This window comes from Pteropus alecto, unplaced genomic scaffold (genome assembly GCF_000325575.1).
Source record: "Pteropus alecto unplaced genomic scaffold, ASM32557v1 scaffold7, whole genome shotgun sequence".
NCBI lineage: Eukaryota > Metazoa > Chordata > Mammalia > Chiroptera > Pteropodidae > Pteropus > Pteropus alecto.
The window spans coordinates 44,640,543-44,654,914 of NW_006494614.1; the positions used below are offsets into that span (position 1 = coordinate 44,640,543).

The 14,372-nt window shown below is 35.8% G+C and overlaps 1 protein-coding gene across 1 annotated transcript in view; it reads right to left on the reverse strand.

Moving 5' to 3' along the window:
* Window positions 1-14,372, reverse strand: part of DNAH8 (dynein axonemal heavy chain 8) — a 307,121-nt gene that overhangs the window by 132,123 nt on the left and 160,626 nt on the right. Inside the window, exons 52-57 of the mRNA XM_006926591.3 lie at window positions 14,091-14,328; window positions 11,062-11,204; window positions 10,494-10,628; window positions 9,929-10,051; window positions 4,638-4,851; window positions 2,402-2,511 (exon numbers count right to left, since the gene is read on the reverse strand). Of these exons, the coding sequence (XP_006926653.1) occupies window positions 2,402-2,511; window positions 4,638-4,851; window positions 9,929-10,051; window positions 10,494-10,628; window positions 11,062-11,204; window positions 14,091-14,328 (963 nt within the window). The remainder of the gene's footprint in view (window positions 1-2,401; window positions 2,512-4,637; window positions 4,852-9,928; window positions 10,052-10,493; window positions 10,629-11,061; window positions 11,205-14,090; window positions 14,329-14,372) is intronic.

A 14,372-nucleotide genomic window follows, 5' to 3' on the forward strand; every position in this document is an offset into this window, starting at 1 on the left:
AGGAAGAGATGAAAGTAAGAACATTTTCTATTTGTTAGTCATCACTTATTCTTTAACTTAAGAGGAAATTATATTAATTTTTAAAATGAAGTTAGTGACCTCGAGATAATCATGCTAAGCGAAATAAGCCAGACAGAAAAAGCTGAAAATCATGATATCACTTATATGTGAGATATAAACCTAAAAGCAACAAATGAACATGACGAACAAACAGAAACTCATGGACATAGACTATAGACCAGTGGTTACCAGAGGGTAAGAGGTGGGAGAGGAGGGAGGGAGGTAGACAGGGTAATGGGGGTCAAATATAGGGGTTTAGGGGGAGGGTGAAGTGGGTAAAGGGATCAAATATATGGTAGCTGAAGGAAACTGGCCTTTGGGTGGTAAACACACAATAGAAATATACAGATGTCAAATTATAATGTACACCTGAAAATTATATAATTGTATTAACCAATGTTACCCTAATAAACTTAATTTTTAAAAAACTGACTATAAGAAAAAAGCATTTTAGGACTGTTGAAGAACAGACTCTCAGTGGACAAGAAGAAACAAGGAGCTCGGTTGGGAAGTCATTGCATGGTCCAGAGGACAGGTGATGGAAGCATCTAACAGGGTTCACAGTGACACGACACTAAGTTCTTAGCTTTGGGATATATTTTGAAAGCATGGTTACTGAGACTTGCTGATGGACTGGATATAGGGGATGAAAAAGACAAATCAAGAATGGCACCCAGATTTAGCCTGAGAAGCAGGATCATTGTTGTTGCTATTAACTAAGATGCTAAAGTTTGAGAAAGGATCATATTTAAGGACAATTAAGAGTCTGGTTGGACATGTGTTACTCTGAGCTGGTTATCAGACGTCAAAACGGTGATGTCTACTAAGCAGTTAGAAATACATCTGAAGCCAAGCAGAGAGGCCTGGGATGGAGATACTGATTCTGAAGTCATCGGCACAGAGATGGTGTTTAAAGCCTTGAAGCTAGATGAGACTGCCTGGGTAAAGAACGGAGACAGGGAAGAAGTCCCAGCACAGAGATCAGGTACACTCAAGTATTTAGAGGACGAGGAGAAGAAAGGGCTTAGAAAAGGTAGGCAATAAGATAGGAAGACAACTAAGAGGATGAGGCCTCTCTGAAGCTCAGTGAAGAAAGCATTTAAATGGATGATTTACGTCAAATATTGCTAAAAAGTCATGTAAGAAGAAGAAGAAATCAGCCTTTGGATTTGGCAAGACTAAGGTCTTTAGTGACTTTGATGAGACCAGTGGAAATGAAAGTTTGTGCAAAATGAGTCAAACAGGTAAAAAAAGGTGAGAAAGTGGAGCCAGTAAATAGTCACCAAACAAAAGAAGCTTTGACAGAAGGCCAACAGGAAGGCCAAAGCTTTTCAGAAAAATATGTCTAATGGCACATTAAATTCAATAATAGGCCTACTGGGAAACAGATGGATCTTACCACAGAAATTACCTCAGATACTCAGACCTTGCTATTCATTTTGGAGTTTCTTTAAGATCCTGTGTTGACAAGGACACCGTCTTATGCAAGGAACTGATCACTGATCGGTAAGGAGCTGAGTGGAGGAGCATTTCATAAGAAACACCCAAATCCTCTTCCGAAAATTCTGTATCTAGAATTCCCCCAATTTGCCCATGAATCTGAAAGGCTGGCACACTTCAGGTTTCTCCATGACATAAGCTTCTGTCCACATGTGTGTAACTGGCCTAATGAATGTTTAGGGAACTAAGACAACTAATCTTTATCTCTTTTGCTTTTTTTTTTTTTTTTTGGCAAATATGTCAACTTCATTTTTATCTCATATCTACATGTAATTGCTTTTTCATGAATCTGCCTTAATCTATCTGGTGAGAGCTACAGATTTGCTGAGCTTTTCGTAGGGCACTGACTTGTGTATTAAAATCTAGCCTATGTTAAGTATACTTCCATCTATTTACTAACTCATGTTCCACCTTAAAGAAATATAAGTTAGATTTTAAGTCTTGGTTAGCTAAGAATATTTGAAAATCCAAGAAGTAATTGCTCAGTCAGTAAACATTTGTGTCTAACAAATTTGGTGGTAGAAGGGAGATAGACATACAAAGAGCTACAAATCAGAGTAACAAGTGGAAAAGCAGTGTTCTCATTTCATCAAAATTCTACTTTGTCATGGATGTTTTGTCTGGTTTATAGTAGTACCTCATGCATATGGAAAGCATCATTCAGTCAGAATATTTGCTCCCTGGAAGGAAAAGGTGTCATAAATCTATTTGAGCACCTAATTTGTCTTTTCCAAAAGAGCACCACCACATATGATATGATGATAATTTTGTGAGCCATGAGGTGAGAATTAAGCAGAATGGTTGATTTTTTTATTATTATTGACAACAGATGATTCTGTACCTTAGTCCACTGCCACAGCACTCTGCCAGCTGAAACTAAATTTGAAATCATCTCACATACTTCAGGTTTGAAATTTCTGCAAGGATCAAAGTATCCACAGCCAATAACTCCTAAAAAATAAACAAGACTGAAGCACAAGCTTACTAAAAGATTATAAGATTCATGTTTATCCCTGTAAACAAATCATTATAAGACTGACTAGGTGACATCAAGAATTTCTCTTAAGGAATCAGCTAAGACTGGAAGTCAGCAGTGGGGCCTAAGAAGCTTAGTATGCAATGATAAGCATTTTACATGTTAACTCATTTAATCCTCCAACATCCTATGAGAAAGAATCTGAGGTAGACATTATTATTATTATTATTATTATTATTATTATTACTACTACTACTACTACTACTACTACTACTATATTATTATTATTATTATTATTATTATTATTATTATTATTTTAATATGAGTTACTTGCCCACAGACACACAGCTTTTGTGTACAGGTGAATCTGAGATTTGAATTCAGGTGCTGGCTCCAGAGCCTATGAAACCGCACTCACCCTAAAGTACATGAGAGCTGGAAAAGAACTTACCTCACAGATAAGGAGACCAGGCCCAGACAGGTAAAGCAAATTGTTAAAGTTCTCATGGATTGGTTGCTAATAAAATTGGAATACAGACCTACATCTCCTAATCCGTAGTCAGTCAACACTCTGGCCAGGGCTGGTCAACTAATGGTTCCTAGGAAACATCCAGAGCAGGCACAGTCTAACATAACCACACTCAGGAGGGATGGAGTTGTAGATTTACAAACTATTCTTCAACTCTCAAAATGTTTTTGGTTTTACACTGCAAAAACAGATTTACCGTATTTCACTCTGGTAAGACTGTATATTGAGAAATATGTTCAGTTCTGAGCACGGTATTTTCAGAGGAATATGAATATCATTATCTGCTCAAAGATGCCGAGCAAGTTTACGAAGGGTGAGCAGCTGAAAAAACTGGGCTTCTTTACATAGACCAAAGAAGAGTAGCCTTGAAAGAACATGAAATTGTCCTCCAAAGGTATGGCTTATTGTGCTAGATGTCTGTAAGGCCCTTTTGCTTCCTGAAATCTTGTAATTCTAGATCTCCAGCTCCTGTGGGACAAATATATTATATAAGAAGCATAGACTCTGGAATTAGCACCACATCTCTGCCATCAACTGGGTAAATGACCTTGATTGGGCCTCTATGAGTTTCATTTTCTGGTTTGTTTCCATACATAATTTTCAATATTAATCACATAGAAGCATGTATAAAATACTTTAACAAGCAATCACTCACATACAGACCACTAGGATTGAGAAACACAACATGGCACCAGTACATTAGAAACTCATTTGTCCATTCCTATCCACAATCCTTCTTTCCTCCAGAGGTAGCCACTACTCTGACTTGGTAAAAATTGTTAACTTACTTTTCTTTATAGCTTTGCCACTTATGTTTCTGAACTTTAACCTTTTCTTAACCTTAATTTTTCAGATTTAATTCAACGGAATCATATATTTCTCTGCGACTTGCTTCTTTGTTGAAGCGTGTCACTATGTTTATTCCTATTCACTGCTGTATGGCATTACACTGTGTGCCTATACCACAACTTATTTGTCCTATTTTACTGTTAAATATTTGGGTTATTTCAAGTTTTTTGCTATCATGACCAGTGTTCTATGAACACCGTTGTAGAAGTCTTCTGGCATACATATGCAAAATCAACTACAGATGAATTAAGGACTTATATATGGAAGGCAAAACTATACAATGTTTGGAAGAGAATGTTTGGAAACCATCTACATGACCTCTGGGTAGGAAAGGGAAAAATGATAAATCGGTATATACTTAGAAGTGGAACTTATGTAGGTATGCACAAGTTCTACTTTACCAGTAATAATGTCCAATCAGTACCCAAAGGGCTGGCAGCAGCTCACAGGCCCACTCGCAGGAAATAAGCATTCCAGTTGCTGCACATTCTTACCAATGCCTGACCTTCAACAAGGCCGTTTCTAAATATTCCTGAGACTTAAAATAGGCGATAAACATGTCTTCTTGGTATTTAGTCTCTCTTTTTTTGGTATTTAGCTCTCTATTTCAAATATTTAATCCCTACTTCAGACTGAGTCTTTTCATCTCTTAAATAAGGTTTTTCATGATTTATTTCCATTATGTAATGCAATAAAAAAATTCACCACCTAGAATAGTCATACCAAAAATCTTGTCTATTGAAGCATTTGAAGGTAATGTGCAATTAAACACAGTAAATTGTCTTTTTAAACGCTGTGGAATATCATTTCGACCACCTCCAGGGTGGATCATTGCTGCTATCAGCTGCACATCTACAATAGTAGTGAAGTCTCCAGGCTTATCCAAGCTGTACATTCCTTCCATTTCCATCATTTGTCGCACAATCTCATTAGTTATCTGAAATGTTATACAGTGATATTTTAGTAACATATCATGATCATATTCCTCCATAGCTCTCATAAAATAGTATAATTAGATGAGAAAAAATATTCAACTCTTATCAATAAAGTGTATGTGAATGTCGATGATCACCTTCAAGGCAATTTGACTTAAATGATGCCACCCAGGAACTCTAAACCATAAGTTAAACACATGTGCTGCAAGTCCAATGTACTCTTCGTCAAATTGATAAAACTAATTTCCAGAGAGCTTTACATAGGTGAATTACAGAATATCTGGTACAATTATAACAGTACTCAGGAGTTACAAGTTTTACTATAGATATCTTTCACACTCAAAATTCAACACTTCGAAATACTCTAAATCAGAATACGGGATGGTTTTACTCCTGAGCTTTCAATATTATATTACTAAATGTTTAGTTTTGGGTTTTGCGTCCTCATCTTATCTTTTCTGCAGCCTCTAACATTGCTAAAACTCCTCTCTGGGTTTCGGAGGCTTAATTCTTTCCAGGTTCATCTTGTGACTCTGGGTAGCATCTCAAGCCACTCTTTCTCCACCCATCCTTCACATATAACTGTTCTACAAGGTTTCGTCTTTCTTTTTCTCATCTCATTATTTCAGGGAATGCCATCTCAACCCAAAGAATCTCAACTCTGTAACCCTAGCTTCAGATTCTCTTCTAAGCTTCACACTTGTATATCCAAATTCCTTTTGGGTATCTCCAAGTGGATAACACACAAACACCTCAGATAAAGCAATCTTTCATTCAACAAACATTTAATGAATGTCTACTGTGTGTCTGGCTCTGCTGTAGCATAGATGAAATTCCTTGCCTTCAAAGAGCATACATTCTAGTGGTAAGAGACAAAATGTACACATGTATGTTCACATGTATGTATGTACGTAAATAAAATGGTACGTTATACATGTTTGGGAAAAAAGAAAGCAGAGAAAGGGAATAGGCAGTGTTCAGGGGTACAACTGAATATGGGTAGCAGGGGAGGCTTCACCTCACATGACATATAAGCAGACTTGAAGGAGGTGAGAAAGGAAACCATTTAGATATCTAGGGGAAGAGCATTCCAGGTAGAATAAATGGCAAATGCAGAGGTTCTGAGTGAACATCATATCCAGTGTGTACAAGACTCATTAAATGTGGTTGGAACGCAGTCATGGAGAGATGAGATCAAATAGGGTAGGGTATTTGGGTTACAGTAAGGATTTTGGCATTTATATTCTACAAGTCTCACGGGAGGATTTTGAGCAAAGGAGTGTGTCGTGATATGACTCGTGTTTTAACTGGTTGCTCATTTGAGACTACATTGAGAGGGGCAAAGGAAACATGAAGGCAATGAGGAGGATTTGTAATAATCAAGAAGAGAGATGGTGGTTTGCACAGGTATTAGCGATGGAAGTGATAAGTAGTAGTCAAATCTTGAATATAGATTTGAGAATATAGATTTGAAAATAGAGCCAATATGATTTCCTGACTGATTGAATGTGCAGTTGGTATTTCTTGAGGCGGAGAACACTGTTGGAGAAGGGAGTAACAGGAATTTGGCTTTGGACATTTAAATTTGAAGTTCAATGAGATAACCCTAATTGTATAAATGAGCCTGAACTTCAGGAGCTCTTCAATTAATAAATGATATCTGAATATGCCTCCACTCTCCTCACTTTATAGGAACTGCTGAGAGGTCTGTCTGCCTTGGAATGCTGCTGAATGGAAGAGAAAAGTGTGTGTGTGGGCAGGGGGTGGGTGGGTTGGTGAAGAAGCCTTCCTTGGGAGGTTGTGGCCTAAGAATGACATTTGCATAGATTTGCACCTTGGGTTTGCATAGCCTAAGTGGACCAGAGACTTTCAAGTCTTAACTTTGCTTTGAGGTGATCCTGATTGAATAAGCTCTTTAAATCAGGCAGAAGAAAACTCTAAAGCTGTCTGGATGAGGGCCATCCATTCTAGCCTTCAAGAAATAGCCACAGATAATTTTTCAAGGGCAATGTCCTGGCAATCAGTCAAAGATACATGTAGAAAACAAGACAGTTTGAGTCTGAACAAGAACTATTAAAATCATAGAGAACAGAAACAGACCCACATAGACTCACATGCTGGAATTAACAAGCAGAAATTAAATTAAAACAATTGTGCTCAATGTGTTTAAAGAAATAGACAAAAATGTGAAAATATATGCGAGAAATAAGATTATATAAAAATGACAACATATTTGAAAGAAAAGAGAACCAATTAGTAACTATAATTAAAACTCAATGAGTAATTTGACAATAGGTTGAACAAAGCAGAGAAGAAAATTAGTAAAGTAGAATACAAAAAAAGGGAAATTATCTAGAACATAAGGATTGGAGAGAGAAAAGCTTGGGATGTACATAAGAGAATTAAAGAAACATAGAGGCCATAAAGAAAGTCTAATATACATTTGGAGCCTGATAAAAGAGGGGAGAAAGTGAGGCAGAAGCAGTATTTGAAGAGATAAGAACTGGAATTTTCTAGAACTGATGAAAGACACCAAACCACAGATTCACAAGTTCCAGTGAATCTCAAGCAAATAAACACAAATAAACTACACCAAGAAACACCATTAAAAAAAAAGAAAATATATAGGAAAGTAAGTTAAAGAAAAAGTCTTAAAAGTAGCAAGTGAAAAAAGGCAGATTAACTTCAGAGGTGCAATGTTTAAGTGGTTGACTTCTCAACAGCAACAAGGGAAACGGAAGACAGGAATAACATATACAACGTGATGAAAGAAAGTAACTGCCAACTTAGATTTTTACATCTAGCGGCAATGACTAAAACAATGAAGATGAAATAAAGACATCTTCAGACAAACAAAAAACTAAGGATTAGTCATTAAAAGACCTTCTCTAAAGGAAGTTCTAAAAGCAGAAGGAACATGACACCAGGAAGAAGGCCCGAGATGGAAGAATAAGGAGCAAAGAAAGTGGTAAATATGTAAGTAATGCAAATGGAGAGTGAACGTATAAAATAGTAAAAATAATGCCCCATTGGAGATGTTTTGAAAAAGAGAGATATAGACTTAAAATACAAGTCAGCAATAAAATAAGTCAAAAGAAAGACAAAAGAAATCGAAGTTTTCAAAGGTCATTGGATATACAAAATGGGAATAAATGATTTGATTATCTTTATTTTTTATTATCTGTGTATGCAGGATATACTGTCTAGGGTAACCACTAGAACATAGAAATTGAGTACAGTATACAGATAGCAAACAAACAAAAAATTATTTTCCTCAGGGAAATAGAAAGAAAGGTACAACACATCCACGCTCAGCTGAGGGCAAGGAAATGAAGGTGTTAGAGGTCTGGGATGGGAAAAAGAAGAAAATATGAAATAGTCATGGCCTAGAGCAGGAGCCTGAATGGATGTGCGGCTCAGGAACAGACAGAACAAAGATAAAAAACATGAGACATGCAGTATGATTGCTGGGCACTGTTCAGAGCTCAGCTGAGGTCCATGATCATGATTTTAAAGTAAAATTAGGATTGTTTGGTTTTCCAACCAAGTTTAGCTGCATGGGTGCAGGTGGATGGAGAGTAGACAGAAAATTTTAACAAGGTTTTACCGTGGTTAAGGCAGATGAGCAGAGGGTGTATGCTACAGTGATTATAATAACAGATCATGGAATTTTAGCTGAGAAAAGAAGTGAGGAAATGAGAGGAAATTGGGGAGATCTTATCGACAGTAGGAAAAATAAATAGTAGCTCCATCTGGAGTCTGGTTAGCAGAGGGAATGAGCTACAAAGGGTGAACACAGTAATCAAAGAATAAAATGCTCAAAGTCGAGATAATGAAGGAGTCACACTGATAATGACAAAGTATGAATGAGTCATTCAGACAGGGTGGAAGACACGATCACTGGAGGAGGCGAGGTCAAGGAGCTAAGAGGCCAAGATCACATATTTAGGTATTGGCCTCATCAAGAATTATGAAAGCAGGCTGCATAATTTGCAGGGCCCAGGGCAAAATGAAAATGCAAGGCTCCTTATTCAAAATTAAGAATTTCAAGACAGTGATAGCGGAGCATTAAACCACATGCAGGACCCTTCGAAGTATGAGTCCCTATGAGACAGCACAGCTCACACTCCCATGAAGCTGGCCCTGGAAAGAGCAACAGTGATACAGGAACTAAAATCTTCAAGGAAAGAAGGGGTGTTATCTGAGGGTCTAAGATGACTGCAACAGTGAAGCGAGCATAGGTCAGACTGACTGGCCTCGTTTCAGAAGGAGAGCAACGAGAAGCAAGGAGGACGCCCCCCTCACCACCAGGCCCAGGGATCCAGTGAAGAAGTCTGCCAGGAAAGCAGCATCCTGGGTTTCCATTAGGGCAAGAGCTGAAGGGGAAGTTAAGAGAAGAAGTTGAACTGACAATGGAATTTTGTGAATGAACCATGGCTTCCACTTGGCACAGACAAATGTTTCAGGAGTGGGGAAAGTGGGAAATGAGGTCAGGGAAAGGCCGTGCAAAGCTGTTTGGGTATTGGTCTTGGGGTAAACACAGACCTGGGAGTCTTGACCTCCGGATAGGGTCTGAGGTGAACCGGGATAAAGGGCAGAACAGGATAGGTCCTGGCAGCTCTGGGTCGATGATACTGATGAGGCAGTGGACAGTGGTAGGAAAGAGGTGTTGGGGATCTCACAAGGAACATGCAGAACTGTGGCAGCATCAGTGAGGTTTTGGATCGACAGATGATCACAACTAGAACAGTGGTGTGTGGCACAGTTATAAAAAACAAAAGTGTTTTCTAAATCAAGTATTCCTTGGAGAGTCTGTAGAGTAAGAGAGCACAGATAAAACCCTAGGAGGGGAAGAGAGGAGCCATAAAGGACACTGAAGTCAAGTAGCCAGAGAGACAGGAGGGCATGTTGCTGAAAATCGCAGAGGGATTTCAGGAAAGGAGAATGTCAGCCGTAACAGAGAAGTCAAAAAGGGCTGAGAATTATTACTGGGCTTAGTAAGATGAAAGCTATTGACATCTTTATATATAACAAAAAATACTAATTAAATATTACCTACAGATGATATTTTAGTCATACCTGATCTCCCCATTCATTAATGACGGGCATATTAATATCATCAATAAATACAGTCATTTTTCTGCCTCCTGGTGGCCCATATGTGCTTCCCATTCGCTTATCCACATAGCTTTCAATTGTTCTCTAGAGAAAAGGAAATGGTTTGTCTTATGCATTAGATTTTAATCTATATTTCCAAAAATGATGAGCATGTTTTCCAGAGCAGAATATAATTTACTTAATATGTATAAATATCATTATTAAAGTATACAGTGAATTTTAAAACTAGATTACTGAAATATTAATCATTAATTTCTGTTAAAAGACAGACACTCAAACGTTCAGCTTCAGCCTCAATATTAGGCTGTTAATCCAAATTTTAGGCTATTAATAAATACTAGGCTATTAATCCAAATATGTTATTTGGATTTGGCCTTAATCTCAGCCTTAGGAAAGTTAAATAGCCAAAATGATGTCAACTGCAACATCATTTCTTTTGAGATATATCAATGTTTTATATGCATTTACATTAACCAACACTTAAGTATTTAGTACATTGATTACTACAGCAAACGATGGGTTTTACCTGAAACATCATTGGTTCTGTGGCGGATGAAAAGTTTAGGCTTTTGGATAACTGTTCTTCAGGGTCATATTTTTTCAAATAGGCCTTAACCATTACAGTTTTTGCAGTTCCCTGCTCTCCTATAAGCAAAACAGCCTGCAATCACAGGATAATCATGTTGAAAGGTGTTATGTTTAGTTTTGAATATCTTATAGTTCTAGTACCATTCTTTCATTCTATAAATTAATATAACTAATTTTTAAAGTTATTTTAGAATTACACCTACATCAAAATAAGTCCTAGTTGAATCAAAGATAAAAGTGCTAGAAGACATTGCAGGTGAATGTTCATGTGACCACAGGAGTATGGAAGGACTTTGTAAGCAGAAACCCACTTTCCTTAGCAAGCTGGGAGTCAATAGTTTGGAAGATACTGAATTGAAGTATATCCTGGGACTTGGGATTCATTTTCCAAACATGACACTACTCCTAGGTTGCTGTGTTGGAATTTAATTTTTCTATGTGTAGCTTGTGAAAGGGATGTGTTTCTTATATGGTTTGCAATCATCTAAGAAAACTACCAAACTTACTTTATTTTGTTTTGCAATGGTGTCTATCAAAAAATTTGTTCTAATATTGTCAACATTTGGAACCAAAATTGATGCATATTCTGGAATACTGTCAGTTGGATAAAAATATGGCTGAAGTTTCTTACTCCAGTGCTCCCAATCACCTATACAATAAGATCAAACAAATGATCTTAATAAAACTGCATTCTTCGAAAGTAATCAGAACACAAAAATGCAAGTGCTATAAACAACAGAATCATATAAACATTTTGAATATTTTCTTAAAACATGTTAACATTTGTTTATCTAATCTAATATCTAATCTACTATCTGCTTATCTAATATATGCGGCATTTGATAGTTAAATTTGTTTTGCTTCTTTACCAAGTTTTTCAATTGCTAAATCATTCTTCTAGAGAGATCTGGCCTAAAATGCAATCAGAATCAGCTAGTGGTAAAATCAATGACAAGTTTAGCATCTAGTAGGAAAGTCACATCAGCTGAAAGGATGGGAATGACCAAAAAAGAGAACACTCATTACTGGAAGAAGGATGTTTGCCATAAGAAATAGGGGAGGAGGAGGTATAAAGGAGTAAAAGGGGTCAAATATTTAGTGATGGAAGGAAATCTAACGCTGGGTGGTGAACACATAATGCAATATATATATATATATACACACACACACACGCATAATGCAATATATATACACACACACACACACATATATGTATACACACACACAACTTACTATTGAATGAAACACTTGAAACTTACTTGATTTTATTAATCAATGTCACCCCAATAATTTTTAACAAATAAAGAAATGGGAAAAACACTTCTCTCCCTAAAACAGTGTAATAAAGTCCCCAGACTCTTACTTTCAGTAACTACTAATTTACTGATGGGTATTACTGTTATAATAATCATTATTGTTACCACATTTCATCAGTTCTAAGAAAAAAATATTTATTTATATTTTAGCATTTCTTGAATGAAACCTTATAAACACTGCTGGCTAGGCAAACTTGGTCAGAGCTATTCAAATTATTGCCATTTAAATTGAATTACTTGCATTGTTGTAATTTCACTGTTGAGTTTAACTGCCAGTTTAAATGTCTTCAAAAATATTCAAAAAGATTATTTGGGAATCTACCAAAAAAGTTACTGTGCACACAGACTGCATAGAAAGAGACTGAAGGAGAACATTTGATAGTAGCAAAGCAAATATTCATCATTGGAACCTCATACGAAGTTTCCTTGCAAAATAATCAAGTCATATAAGTATATGTTTAAGTTTTAAGAAACTGCAAAACTATTTTCCAAAGTGGCTGTAGCACTGTATAGTATATGAGAGTTCCAGTTGTTCCATATCCTCACCAATATTTGGTATTATTAACCTTTTTAACTTTAGCCATCCTAGTGGCTAAATATCCCATTGTGGTTTTAATATACATTTCTTTGAAGATCAGCAATACTGTATATCTTTTCATGTGCTTTTTTCACACAAATCTTTTTTACATAAATCTTCTTTGATGAAACATCTATTTAAATTTATTGTCTATTTAAAATTTTTTGGATTGGCTGCCTACTTGTTATTATTGAATTGTAAGAGTCCTTTATGTATTCTGAATAAAATCCTTTTATCAGATTTTTTTTTTCAAATATTTCTTCCCATTCTGTGGCTGGACTTTTAATTTTCTTAACAGTGACTTTTAAATAGCTAAAGATTTTGATTTTGATGAAGTCAAATTTGTCATTTTTTTCTTTCATAGTTTGGGCTTTTTCTGATCCTATCTAAAGATCTTTACTTAACCCCATGACACAAACACATTTTTGTTTTCTTCTAGAAATTTAATAGTTTTAGCTCTTGTGTTTAAGTTTATAATCTATTTCAAGTTAAATATTAAGGCAAATTTTTATAGATAGTGTAAGGTAAAAGTTCTTGTTTTTGTTTGTTTCATTTTTTTTTTTTTAACATCTAGCTTTTAGATTTTAGATTTAGATTTTCAGCACCACTGGCTGAAAATCTAATCCTTTCCTCTACTGAATTACCTCAACATCTTTGCTGAAATCAATTGACCATATATGTGTGAATCTATTTCTGAACTCTTAGCTTCTCCACTGATCTATGTGTTTTATCTTTATACCAATACTACATTGTGTTGATTACTATAGCTTTATTGTAAGCATTAAAATTAAGTCATGTGAGTTTTAAAAACTAATTTGGTTATTCTAGGTCCTTTGCAATTCCATATAATTTTAGAACTCATTTCTAAATTTCAACCAAAAAGCCTACTGCAATTTTCACTGACTGCACTAACTCTATCAATCAATTTGGAATTAAATAACATCTTAGCAATGTTGAGTCTTCTGATCCATAAATATTATTTCTCTCCCATTTATTTAGGGCTTCTTTAATTACTCCTAGCAGTTTTATAGTTTTCATTACACAGATCATACACACATTTTGTTAAATTTATCCCTAAGTCCTTCATTTTTTGGATACAATTTTAAATGGTATATTAAAATTTCAATTTCTCATTGTTGTGAGCTTTTAGAAATATAATTTATTATTGTGTATTACCCTTTCATCCTGTGACCTTGCTAAACTCATTTACTAGTTCCAGTAATTTTTTGAGGATTCTGTGAATGGTAATACCATCTGCAAATAAACAAAGTTTTACTTATTCTTCTCCAATCTGTAGGTATTTGTTTGTTTGTTTGTTTACTGTCTTATTGCACTAGCTAGAATCTCTAGTCTAACAGTGAATAGAAGTGGTGAGAAAGAACAGCCTTGTTCTAACTAGGTTATGTCAGATTTCACTTAGGCCACTCCAAAAGGAAGAGAAGTCAAGAGTCTCTATACCAATTCTCAGCATGGCCAAAATGCAAAATTATACAATTCTTTGCATATATCTCCTTTAAATGTGCATTAGCAATTATGTTATTCATAATCGGTTTAATATGTCCTCATAGAAGGGTTTATGGAAATTTACATTTTTCCCATTAAAAAATGTCATTCCATTTCAGGTATAAGTCACTGTTCTTACCATAATCAGTAACATAAAACTCATACATGGTTTGATTTGTGCCTTTAGGTATCGTTGGTAAGTCTAACTTGCTTTCATGACTTCGTAAAAAGGCTTCCAGCTTGTCTCTGCTTTCCAATTCCAGAAGGGCTCCTAAACTCCACATTAGGCCAAACACAAATAATTTATGAAGATGTTCGACACATGAAACACCACCTTCTTCTTTGGAGGGAATTAAACCTTCCAGAAGAGTGAGAGACTGAAAATAGTTAAAATAAAAGAAAATAAAATTTTATATTTAAA